Source organism: Xenopus laevis, chromosome 3S (assembly GCF_017654675.1).
Source record: "Xenopus laevis strain J_2021 chromosome 3S, Xenopus_laevis_v10.1, whole genome shotgun sequence".
Lineage (NCBI taxonomy): Eukaryota > Metazoa > Chordata > Amphibia > Anura > Pipidae > Xenopus > Xenopus laevis.
This window is the reverse complement of record NC_054376.1, coordinates 114,750,137-114,763,353: the sequence shown is the minus strand read 5'-3', so window position 1 is coordinate 114,763,353 and position 13,217 is coordinate 114,750,137. Positions and strand designations below refer to the sequence as shown.

Here is a 13,217-nt window from a genome sequence, read left to right as displayed (position 1 = left end):
GTTTAATGAGTAACTTGTCCTTACTGGGTTGTTTTAAAGAAAAGGGGGGGTAGCTTGAAAGATGGTCAAACAAATCAATAATATCTCAATTGCAAGGAATAATAGTCCAGAAGGTGCCATTTTAAATGCCAAAAATCATTAAAAAGCTTTTTATTTTTTAGCTGCTGAGAACATAATCAGAAAGAGATGGAAATCTACTTTCACTCCAACATTGATAAAATGCATGAAACAGAGTAAAAATATAAAATATTAAAAAATATATACAAAAATTTAAGGTAGTGAATAAATGATCTCTCTATAAGACTTCATTTGCGTAGAAATACTTTACAAATATAGTCTGCAAACAGCTGGAAATAATAGCATTTAATATAATGTGCAATATATAGTAGAGATAGTAGAGTAGCATTGGGAATCCTATATAATAAAGTTGAAGTGTCTCTGCGTCCAGTCCATGTGTCCGTGGGATTGCGCTACTGCACATGTGCCCCACGGACCGTCTATGGAGTCGATGTTGGAGTGTAGGAGCCAGAGTTCCTCGCTGTTCTCCTGCCGGGAGCTGAGGATGAGGTGGTGGCCGGTCAGACAGAGGGTGCCCCACACAGGGGAGTGGAAAGGCCGGTGCAGAACCACATTATCCACCCAGGGGGTCTTAATCAGCTCGGCGAACTCCATTCCGGCAGCGGGAAGCAGCGCCGGCGAGGACTCACTGACTGGATTCCCCCAGACTCTTCATTCCTGTCACCCACTTCCAGTCAGTTTGGCCGCAAACAAACACCGCAGCTCCTGGTTCCTCCCAACGCGCATGCGCCGCCACCGAGCGGGGAGTTATTAATACAGTTCGGGGAGTTATTAATACAGTGCAGGCAGTTATTAACACAGTGCAGGGAGTGTATAATTGCGTATAGTAGTGCATAATAGTGCATAATAGCGCATAATAGTGCATAATAGCGTATAGTAGTGCATAATAGCATATAGTAGTGCATAGTAGTGCATAATAGTGCATAATAGTGCATAATAGTGCATAATAGTGCATAATAGTGCATAATAGCGCATAATAGCGTATCCTATATAATAAAGTTGAAGTGTCTCTGCGTCCAGTCCCTGTGTCCGTGGGATTGCGCTACTGCGCATGTGCCCCACGGACCGTCTCTGGCGAATTTTTTTTAGACTAGAACAATTCTGTTTTTATACATGTTTGACTACATATGTTCTAGCGCCCGTTAATTTAACGGGCTTAATGTCTAGTTAGTATATAATACACAAAAGCCATAAATATCCTGTAAATGATATCCTTATAATACACAAAAGCCATGAATATCTTGTAAATGATATCCTTATAAACGGTGAGTTCTGATATCATTTCTGTCACATGACTCACTGAAATGTGTGTATTATAATAAATAAAGTACCCCCAGTTGCACAATATGAGGATATTAGATGTTACCTCGGAGTTCCGAGGTAACTTCGGCCTCGTGTTTTTATATGGTCATGAAACTCCTCGGTAACTTATAACATCCTTATATTTTACAAGAGGGGGTACTTTATTCACTATAAACACCTCTTAGTGATGTCATCAGTTATAAACAGCAAGTACCAATCAAGGGCAATCAATACATGCAATAAATTGCTTCCATTTTGTCTGAATGCAGTTGTTGTTGTAAAAAAGTCCTCTAGTGTAATTATTTCAAGTTACATTCTTACATTGAAGAGGCTGCAAAACAACATGGCTGATTTTATAATATCCAATAAATATCCAAATATATACCTTAGAATTAAAATTAGCAAAGTACCAGAAGTTGATTATTAGGTACACTGGTTTAAAATATAACCGGGGAAACTAGTAGAAAGTAGAAAGCACTGATAACAATTAGATACCAGCAGAGTGTTGTTCTGCTGCTGACCAATGGTCATTAATATGTCAAAGTTAAAATATATGCAGCAACACAGCACACATTTGTGGAGGAAAAAAAAACACGTTGAGAACAACAACATACTCTGGTAAATTCTTGCAGATTTTGTAGTGGAATTAAATTGTGCAAAAAAAAAAAAAGCATGTGATGCATAAGGGGTAAATAAATGTTCCTCACTCCAAATGAACACAAAACTGTACTTTTTTGTTAAAAAAAAGTTAAGTAGTTTTCTTTAACAACACTGGACAAGTTTGCACCTAGGCAGTAGCCCTCAGTGATCAGTTTCTTCCTTTTTAAAGGAGAATTCAACCCTTTAGCTAAAAACCCGTACCCCCACCCCACGTAGACCCCCTTCCTCCTCCCCCCAGCCTAACTGCCCCCTGGGGAAATGCCCCTAACTTTTTACTTACCCCTCGGCACAGACTCAGGCGTTGGAGTTCACCGCAGCCATCTTCCTGGTCATCATGTCTTCTTCCGGTGCTTCTGCAATTTCCGTACATTTTGGTGCATGCGAAGTTGTCGCAATCCGGTAAATTGCTCCAACTGCGCATGCACTGCTTCGCCTGTCTCCGCACAATGCACAATGGTGCTAAGCAACATGCAAGGTGATGAATGGTGAATGTGCCGGCATCATTTGCGCCCATTTTAGAGAAACGGCACTAGAGAGATGGATTGCCCAATAGCATTGATCAACATAGCTGACAGACAGACAAGTAGTGACAGACACTGCTACTGAGAAGTGTGAGCAAAGCAAAGCAATTATCCTTGCTATTGCAAACTGTCTAATACCGTCTAGTTAGCTGGTATCATTCTGTAGGGCTGCTTTTCACCAGCATGGATTGACCATTTTGTTATAAAAGAAAGAAGAGTGGACAGTGCAAAATACAGGGAATTACTGCAAGAGAACCAGATTAAAACTTGACGCTTAAGCAGATATCTTTCAATAGGACAATTATCCTAAATAAAAGGCCAAATAAATATATAAGCAGCTCAAGAACAAATAAATGACTGTTCTGCAATGGCCTGCATGAGGCACTCTGCTCACAAACAAACCAAGGGTGCACATACATGCTAGATTGCATCGGCCAATGAACAGACAGAGATCTGTCTTTTACTCCCTCGCATCTTCCTGTTACAGTTAGAGCTGCAGTATTCCCTGTCAGGTGATCTCTGAAGGAGCATACAGACATCACTAAAGAGTGGCTCAAGCCAAGGGATGTAGCAATATTTACTGACATATATGCCAGTTTCATCATTCTCTTATTTGGTCACTTGTTGTGATCAAAATGTTGATTTGTTGCTTAAGTGTTGATGCTAAAAGTCTTTCTGTATAGTTTTCTTTTAGAGCCGTTGACAGCAATCTTAAAATGGCAGTAAGCTCTGTATATGAATTATGTAGACAAAATGCAATAATAAAGGGGATATCACATCCATGAAGAATGGGGTCCAAGGACCACTGTGCTTTTTCCCTGGTGCCCTGATGGCCTAGTCCAACCCTGAGTTAGGGAGCACCAGTGAATGTGAGGGCCAGGAGTGTGAGTGCTATGTGCCTGCAAGTGCAGTAATGACCTAGAGGCAAGTAGGGTGCAACGTAAGGTAACCCAAACTCAGAACTAACTCCAAGGACCCAGTCATGGCTCACTCTTCTGCCTATAGCAGCTGCCTTTGGCTTCAGAGGAGCCCTCTGCTACCACCAGGACTTAATGTGAGAGGACAAATGAGAGAGTTCTGAGCAAGTAAGAGAACTGAACATATGCGGAAAGGATGAGGCAGCCAGTGAGATGTGAAACAGGCAGGATCAATACCAGAAGGGCAATGCAGTACTAAATCATATAACAGAAGAGTAGTCGAGGTCAAAGGCCAAGGTCAAACAAAACAGCAGTGTGGTACAAAATCAGGATCCAGAGAATAGTCAAATACTGGCAGAGGTCGGTACAGGCGGCAGAATAGCAAAGTCAGGAACAGGCAAGGGTCAGGAACAGGCAAGGGTCAGGAACAAGAACAGACTAAGAGAAGCGCACCCAGGAACTATAGGAATAGACCTTTACATTGGGCAATGGAAACAGGACATTTGAAATATTTGAATTTCACGCCAACCGCGATAAGTAAGTACAGGGCTCCTTTTTACCTTAAAACTACTGGCACTCCCTAACTTGCACATCAATTTAGTTTAAAAGTATTTGTTTTTAACATTAAATAATTACAATGTACAAACACGCCATACAAAAAGCAAATAGCAAGAAGAAAAGGAATAATAAAAGATGGAAATGATATATTACTCCAATAACAGTAAAGTAAAGACGCCTATATATATATATATATATATATATATATATATATATATATATATATATATATATATATATATATATATATATATATATATATATATATCCGTACAAACTGATGTGGAGCGGTATCCCAGTCCGTGACTTAGTCCAAATTATGGACAAAACATATATCCAAACAAAGAAGTCCAGACTCCAATTGCAAGTAAAAAAAGTCCTTTATGTGCAAAAAATTGCTGCAACGTTTCGAAGCTCCCGCTTCTTTGTCAAGCATCACATAACATTATGTCATCATTTCCTTTATAAAGGTAACTAATTAACACACTCAACAGGTGAATTCAAGTCTCACAAGATTTAACCCTCGCTGTACTAAATACAATTAGCTAATACAGGCAATAGTATATATTCAGCACTATGGACATCTTAACATTTTATATCATATAGTGGATAATGTACCCCCTACTGTAATTTATAAAGATATTATTAGTCACCGAGGAGTTATGTGACCATATAAAAGCACGAGGCCGCAGGCCGAGTGCTTTTATACAGGTCACATAACTACGAGGTGACTACTAATATCTGTATAAATTTAAGTAGGGGGTACATTATGCATTATAATCTATAGTTTTTGTGTCCAGTGTCTTCCTTCCTATATATGTGTAGTATTTTACTGGCTTTGCCCTATGTGCTGCAAAATTACGGTTTTAATGCTGTTTTCCTTCCCCACCCACTTACTTAATTTTATCCCTGTAGTTATTTTTTTTGTGGAAAAGTACCTGTTTTTGAATTCCATCAGTTTTTTTTCCAATATACGTTGTATCCTGCTCTGGGTCACGTCAGTTGCAGGGGAGGGGGAAGGTGAGGGGAAGGAAAGTGTCAGAGGACTGGAGAATGAGGGTTGGAGGCGGAGCAATACCGGAGATTGTGTGAGGGAGACTGACCAGCCGACATGGAGAACAATGAAAGTGAAAGTTAAGATGGTGGGTGAAAGGGAGGGGAGCGATATAAGGAGAGAGACAGATAGAAGCACTGTGCGAACAGGAGGGAGCCCATAAGCGATCGTGTGAGGCGGGACCTAGACCAAACAGACACTGAGGGGGCAGGACATGAGAGAGAAGCAGCCGAGAGATAGTGAGACAGGAGGAGCGCGCCGGTGGTAAGGAAGAGCTGAGGCAGGGAATTAGAAAGAAGGGGGGCAGAGTGGAGGAAGAGAGCAGCAGCGGCAAGTGCTCACTCTCTCTATCTTAGAAACGGCGCGTTCTGACGTCAGAACGCGCCGTTTATAGGGATATAATTTACAGTCTGGTCCCATAGGGAAATGACCAGACTGTAGATTATATAACATTATTGAGTCAATCATGATAGGGTCAGAAAAGAGTAACAGTATCTCCCTGTGTGTTAACATACAAAGTCCCTTTGCCCACCCCATATTCACAAAATTCATATTTACATAAATGCATACAAGCCGTATTCCCTATTGAGACCTCTAGGATGCAATGTCTGCAATGCATGTATCCAAAATTTCTCCCTTCTTTGGAGTAACAAGAGTCTGTTGCCCCCCCGACGTGGGGGGGCAACAGACTCTATCACCAAAAATCTCAGGCTCGCTGCAGTATGTCGTGCACACTGGAAGTGAAGTGAAACTGGTAATTTCAACATCTCTTTGCGTATAGTGGATTTATGTTGGCTGATCCTATCGCGGATCGGTTGTATGGTTTCACCAATATAAGCCAGCCCACATGGACACTTCAACATGTACACGACATACTCCGAATCACAAGTGAAGTGACCCTGTATGTCAAACTTCCTTCCTGTATAAGGATGCGAAAAGGCATTAGTGCGTATCACACTAGAACACTGAGTACATCTACCACACGGGTACATGCCATTCCTAAGTGGAGCCAAGAGTCTCTGAGGACTACAAAAATGTAAGTGGAGCCAAAAAAGTGGAGCCAAAGTGAGTCCTCAGAGACTCTTGGCTCCACTTAGGAATGGCATGTACCCGTGTGGTAGATGTACTCAGTGTTCTAGTGTTCTCCCCTTTTGTATCTCTCCCTTCATAGAATGTGAAGATGATTGATAACAAATACTGCCACTCCAAAACTAGAATATTCAGGAGAATAACTCATGCTAGTCAAAGCATACATTTTGTATCTCTGTTTATTTCAATACAAAGCTTCAAAACACTGTTTCCTCTTATCTGCACATTTTCTTTGATGCTGTATTTCAAACATACAATATCTCTGCCTAGTGATATTGGGTTTTCAGGATAAGGGATCCTATACCTGTATTTACAAACAAAGCTCCTCAAAACATATTGTTTAAAGAGAACTCTGGTAACCAGTTATAAAAATGAGAATTATGCATCACTTGTGCCAAATGCTGGTATTGTGGATTGATGGGCTCAGATAACGCTGCAACTGGAAAGACTTAGAAGAGATGATGTGCTAACAAAGATGCTACATTGTTTGGATACATTTACTAATGAGAACTGCATTAAAAATTGGTGGGACCACAAATAAAAAATGTAAAATGCGGGAAAACTTAAAATCAGGGGATTTAAAATGATGATTTTTAGATTCTTCACAAGCTCTAATGGCACCTCTACGACGATGGATGGAGGTCAGCATGGTTAAGGAATTTACAAACAATGGTTATAGGGTAGAAAAGCATTGATAGTATCTGACCCCACCTAGAGGTTGTTTGTTCTGTGCATGCTAAACAAATTATCTTCACATCAGATCAAAGACGTAAAGGCATAGACATCTAAAGGAATAGAAGTGATGCCATCTATCTGAATAGGAGTAAGCATTATTGATAAGTCTATATATAGCATGTTTCCCTTATTCTAGCCTTCAAATCCAAATGGTCAAGTCAAATGCGTATCTCTCTGAAATAGTAACATATTTAATAAACAACAGCCAGACATGTTTTACATGGTAACATAGTAAGTTAGGTTGAAAAAAGACATACGTCCATCAAGTTCAACCTTTTTTAACCTGCCTATCTGCCAGTTGATCCAGAGGAAAGCAAAAAACCCATCTGAAGCCTCTCCAATTTGCCTCAGAGGGGGGGAATTCCTTCCTGACTCCAAAATGGCAATGGGACTAGTCCCTGGATCAACTTGTACTATGAGCTATCTCCCATAACCCTGTATTCCCTCACTTGCTAAACACCATCCAACCCCTTCTTAAAGTTATCTAATGTATCAGCCTGTACAACTGATTCAGGGAGACAATTCCACATCTTCACAGCTCTCACTGTAACAAACCCCTTCCCAATATTTAGCTGGAACCTCCTTTCTTCTAATCGGAATGGGTGACCTTGTGTCAGCTGGAAAGACCTACTGGTAAATAAAGCATTAGAGAGATTATTATATGATCCCCTTATATATTTATACATAGTTATCACATCACCTGTTAAGAGCCTCTTCCCCAACATAAACATCCCCTATTTGGCCAGTCTTTCCTCATAGCTAAGATTTTCCATACCTTTTACCAGCTTAGTTGCCCTTCTCTGTACCCTCTCTAATACAATAATGTCCTGTTTGAGTGATGGAGACCAAAACTGTATGGCATATTCTAGATGGGGCCTTACCAGTGCTCTATACAGTGGAAGAATGACCCCCTCCTCCTGTGACTCTATTCCCCTTTTAATACAGCTCAAGACCTTATTTGCCCTTGATGCTACTGACTGGCATTGCTTGCTACAGCCAAGTTTATTATCTACAAGGACTCCAAGGTCTTTTTCCATAATGGATTTGCCTAATGCAGTCCTATTAAATGGCTTGGATATTTTTACATCCCAGGTGTATAAGTTTACATTTATCAACATTGAATCTCATTTGCCACTTAGCTGCCCAGATTGCCAGTTTGTCAAGATCCTGTTGCAAGGATGTCGCATCCTGGATGGAATTTATTGGGCTGGATAGTTCTGTGTCATCTGCAAACACTGATACATTACTTACAATACCCTACCCATTAATGAACAAGTTAAATCAAAGTGGACCCAATACGAGCCCTGAGGGACCCCACTACCTTACTCCAAACAGAGAATGTACCATTAACAACCACCCTCTGTACCCGATCCTGTAGCCAGTTTCCTATCCATGTTCAAACGACTTCATTAAGCCCAACAGACCTTAGTTTAGAAAGCAGTCGTTTGTGGGGCACAGTATCAAACGCTTTGGCAAAATCCAAATCAATCACATCTACTGCCCCCCCACTGTCCAGCATCTTACTTACCTTTTGTCCATTGCTGGGATTTAGTTGGACAGGTCTTTGCACAAAGTATGTTTTTGTGTGTCTGAGCAAAGAGTGTGAAGTTGCCATTTTGAGCAGAGTGTGTAAAGAGTAAGCAGTTGCCCAAGATGAACTGAAACATAGTTGGTCCAAAGTATCAGCTACAACCAGATAATTCCAAGGAAAGTATCTTTGAATATTTTGAGTACAAGCAAGTACTTTTACTGCAACTGTGTTTTTAAGGGCTTGGCATGTCACAGCTTCCCCTCTCCTTGTTTTTACCTAAATCACATTTATGAGGTCTTATCTTGATGGCTGAAGAGACAAGTGGAAGGAGACCCCTTCTCCATAGAGCTAATAATCAATATCTAACAAGTACCAAAACTTCTTACTTGATAAAGTTTAGAGAGACCAGGTTTTAAGTGCACATTAAATATCTTCTGAACATTCATTTATATAATAATGATCAATCATGTTGTTTATGGAACCAGTTTTATGGCAGATGTGTAGCGTGTGTCCATAGGTATCCATATAGTTAATGCCAAGCATTCCATTCCCAACCAAAAACATATTTCAGTTATTCCTGGCCACTAGTAACATCAAGGGGCAGATGTATCAAGGGTCAAATTTCGAGGGGTTAAATCCCTCGAAATTCGACTGGGGAATAGAATCGAATAGGGAATTCGGGCGACTTTACGCGCTGGCGAATAGTCAAATGGGCGAATAATCGCCCGGCAAATAGTCGCACGATCGAATATTCGATCGAAGGATTTTCATTCGATCGAATGATCGACCAATTGCCTTTTTATTCGATCAAAAACGGAGAAAACAAGCCTATGGGACTTTACCATAGGCTTTTAAAGCAATTCCGTAGGTTTAACCTGGCGAAGTAGGCAGTCGAATGATTTTTAAAAGAGACAGTACTTAGACTATCGAATGGGCGAATATTCGCTGTGTTTTTCTACTCAGGCGAATTTACGCCAATTCGATAGTCGAGGAGCACAAAAAACTACTCAAAGTTTTTTTCCCTCTATTCATTCACCCGAGCTTGGTAAATGTGCCCTCGAATCTGTTGTGACCAAAATACAGTGCTGTTGATGGAGCTTTCTTGTTCTAGGAACCTTGTGACTATTTCTATTTCCTTTCTGGCAAGGAAAAGAAGCTCAGATTCACCTTATGGCAGGGATTCTAGATAAACCCTCAGGATCGAGTGTCCCACAGAACAAAGTACAATCAACTACCCTTTATCTCAAAAACTAATCATTGACTATATTGCTGCCTGGAAATGATGGTTTAACAAGGAGAGTGCAAGAGATTTTTAAAGAGTATTAGCTAAAGCAAAGTAAACAAATTCACTGAACTTGTAAACCATATAAACACATGAAAGTCTATTGTGGCTGAAAATGTCAGAACACAATTAAATCTTCTACAAAGTGGTATTATAATAATAAAAGGACATAGCTATGTGATGGCAGCTTTCTTGCAAATGGTCACCTGCAAAGAAGAATTTTAATTATTTTTATGACTAGAGATATCAGTTTTCATTGTCCTCTGTTATAGCTATAGAAAAGGAATAGTTAAATACAACTGTAGAGTTATATATATACGTATCTATATGTTATAAACATATAAATATATACTGTCATTTTAACTATGAACTACATAAAGGTTTATTTTTGGATGAATGTTCCTGGTTCCCCTTTACCTATAGACTATTAGTTGGATTCTGAAAGACAGAACCAGGGTCAGAAACTTTTTTGGTGTTGGAGTACTGAAACCATTTTTGGAGCTTTATAAATCTATAGGCATTATTTAAATAATACTCCCCTTTAGCACACTTCTAGTATTGTTCAAAGCTACAGTGTTTAGAAGAGCATATGGTTTTCCTTAGAAATATATTTTTTAATGTGCTGATTATTAGTGCCCTGTGCCATTGGAGCGATAACTGCTGTAAAAATATGCTATATAGGCACTGGTGGTTTAGAAAACCACAGATAAGTCTGAAAGATCCCTCCAGTTTCTTATAAACACTGCTTACATGGAAATACATGGACCTTTTGTGAATGTCCGGCTTATTTAGCAACACAAAAGTCATACAACAAGCTGCCTGCTGGATTTAGAATTGGATCTTGTCATTTAACCACAAGAAAACACAAATTTATGTTTAATGTCTGTTTTTTTATTAAAAAATAACCCATGTTAACCCCCACAGTGAATTTAGCTATAACACTTATAAAATATATAAAACATATAAGTAGCCATAGACACAGTCTCCCCGCGCATTTTATACATCATTATTTACAAAAGTAAACATTTATAAATACATGTTGGCAGACAAAATTACATCCACTTAATAAAGTATGAAAAGCATTGTTTTAATTTGAGATGATCGTTTTTCACATATCTTTCAAGATACACCTTTCTGATTATTTACAGTATTTTACTACGGTTTTACATCAGGTGGTTACAGTATAAAGGTCAGTGTAAAACAAATTCTGAGTAACTTTTTTGTTTTGTTTTTAAAAAAAAAAAAAAAAAATTCATTGACAGAAAAAGGCGTAAGTACACTGAGAGTCATTTATATTTGATTTAAGATGTACTTAATACAGTGTCCCACCCTGCTATTAGTCCATGCATCACTAAGCACCATTTGCCTTGATATAAAAGCTTGGAAACACCATAAAAGCAAGGCACTAAAACTTCCAAACCACAGCAGCTGCCTGTTGGATAAAAGTAAAGAAAACTGTGTAGAGCAGTTGTGAAAAGCAAGCTATTGAATTGACAAGTCAACAAAGAGTTTGCCATGGCGGCTATAATATTGGTACCGTCTAGTTATACTTCTGTGCCCTCTCTGTTAAAGAGAGTATTGTTTGTATTGATACTGTTGTAGAAATGAGGAGTGAATTGGTTGAACACAGAACTGCTGTAGCCAAAAGGATTTGACGATACAGTAGATGACCAGTCAGACCCCCCATGGTTTGGCATATTTGAAAGAGGAGTGTAGGAACTGAAACCAACCATGTTCTGTCCCATCTTATCAGAGGTTTCATTACTGAGTCCAAGTGGAACCGACCTACTGACTGGGATTGCACTATTAACATATGCAGTCATGCTGGAGAGAAAGTTATTAAGGCAAGGGGCTGTAGATGGAGGAGGTGACATCTTTTCAGGGGAGTCGTCTGTTCCTGGTGATGAATTTCCCAACATGTCCTGATGCTCTCCATTCTTAGGACTCTCACTTAGTGGACTCCCTTCAGGTTTATCAGAAGATAGCTGTCCATTTGGGCTGACGTCGGACTTTCTTTTCCTCTTTCTGCGGAAGTTTCCATTGTCAAACATTTTTTCACAGTTTGGGTCCAAGGTCCAATAATTGCCCTTTCCTGTAAAGAAACAGACACATACATATCAGTAAAAAGAATTTAGAATAATCACAGTAATTCAGCATATAAAGAATTAAACCACATCTGGAGAGTCAGTTTAAAAACTTGCTTCAGTATTCAAAATATCATGAGAATAAAATGTAACCAAACCCTCTTCTTATTCCTATTTAAATACCTTAGCTCTTTTAAACCATAAACTGGTACATATCTATACGGTATGTGACAATGACATTTCTATAGCATTTGTATAGCAACAAGCATTCTGCTTTTATAAATATACAGAAAAACATAAGAAAAGGAATGGTTATTACCTGGATCATCTTCGTCTCTTGGTACTTTCTTGAAGCAATCGTTTAGAGACAGGTTGTGTCGAATTGAATTCTGCCATCCAGCTTTGCTCTTGTTGTAGAAAGGAAAGTTATCAGCAACATACTGGTAGATCTGGCTCAGTGTCAGTCTTTTATCTGGGGCTCCATGTATTGCCATTGCTATTAATGCAGAGTAAGAGTATGGAGGTCTCACCAGTTTCATAAGTTCTTCTTGAGAAGGAATAGAAAGCCAACCTAAGTCAGAACTTCCCAAGCCATGCATGTTAGGCAGTAGCTGTCTCTGCATTCCATATGCCTGAGGCATAAAGTGGCTTGAGTTGGATCCTGGAAGATATGGAGGAGGTGTGATGGAAGGTCCATTCAGCCACAGGTAAGGATTTGCAGTGGTGCTGTAATCGCCTGTTTCAAAGTTTGAAGGTCGCTGAGGACTAGGCATTGTCTGGGGATGGAAGATGGTGTCACAGTAGATATTCATCTCTGGAGGCTCCTGCCCAATACTGGGAAATTGTGGCCCACAGCGTGGTGGAGAATGTGCCTGTGGATCAAAGGCACTCATAGTTAAAGCTAGCAGGTCACAAAGCAAATGCACCTGTACTAGCTAATGTCTTGCAGCAGGTGTATACCTTGTGCCCTTCCTCACCACTACTTATACACCTGCTGTGTTTTGATTTCACTGTGGCTCCGCCCCGTCTCACTGAGTGGCTGGAGATTATACTGATATCCCTTTTTGGAATGCTTGCAGCACATAAGCCAAATTCAAATTTATGTGTGTTTATCTTTTAAATGAATTGAATATATGTGTGTTGCCTGTGTGTGTGTGTGTCTGTGTGTTTTTTCTTTTAGCTTTTTACATTTTTTTTTTGTCAGACCTGATCATTAAATTCCCCCATGTCACCAAATGCACAACCAAGAAGTCAAACATTTACTATCACAGTATGCTTGTATCTGTTTGTTTGTTCACTTTTATGCTTTTTTTATGTTTAATGGCATTATAAAGTTAAGATAAGGATCAACACTTACTGGACAGAATATTTTCATAATACTGAGCTATAAGCAATCATCTTATTTA

At 39.5% G+C, this 13,217-nt stretch overlaps 1 protein-coding gene across 1 annotated transcript; it reads right to left on the bottom strand.

Annotated features, from left to right (window-relative positions):
* Window positions 1-10,688: 10,688 nt before the first annotated feature.
* On the bottom strand, window positions 10,689-12,766 carry foxi1.S (forkhead box I1 S homeolog). The gene is made up of 2 exons (XM_018256206.2): window positions 12,131-12,766; window positions 10,689-11,819 (listed from the first exon to the last, which is right to left on the bottom strand). Exons 1-2 carry the CDS (start codon window positions 12,702-12,704, stop codon window positions 11,272-11,274), a joined length of 1,122 nt encoding a protein of 373 aa, XP_018111695.1. The 5' UTR covers window positions 12,705-12,766; the 3' UTR covers window positions 10,689-11,271.
* Between the last annotated feature and the right edge of the window lie 451 nt (window positions 12,767-13,217).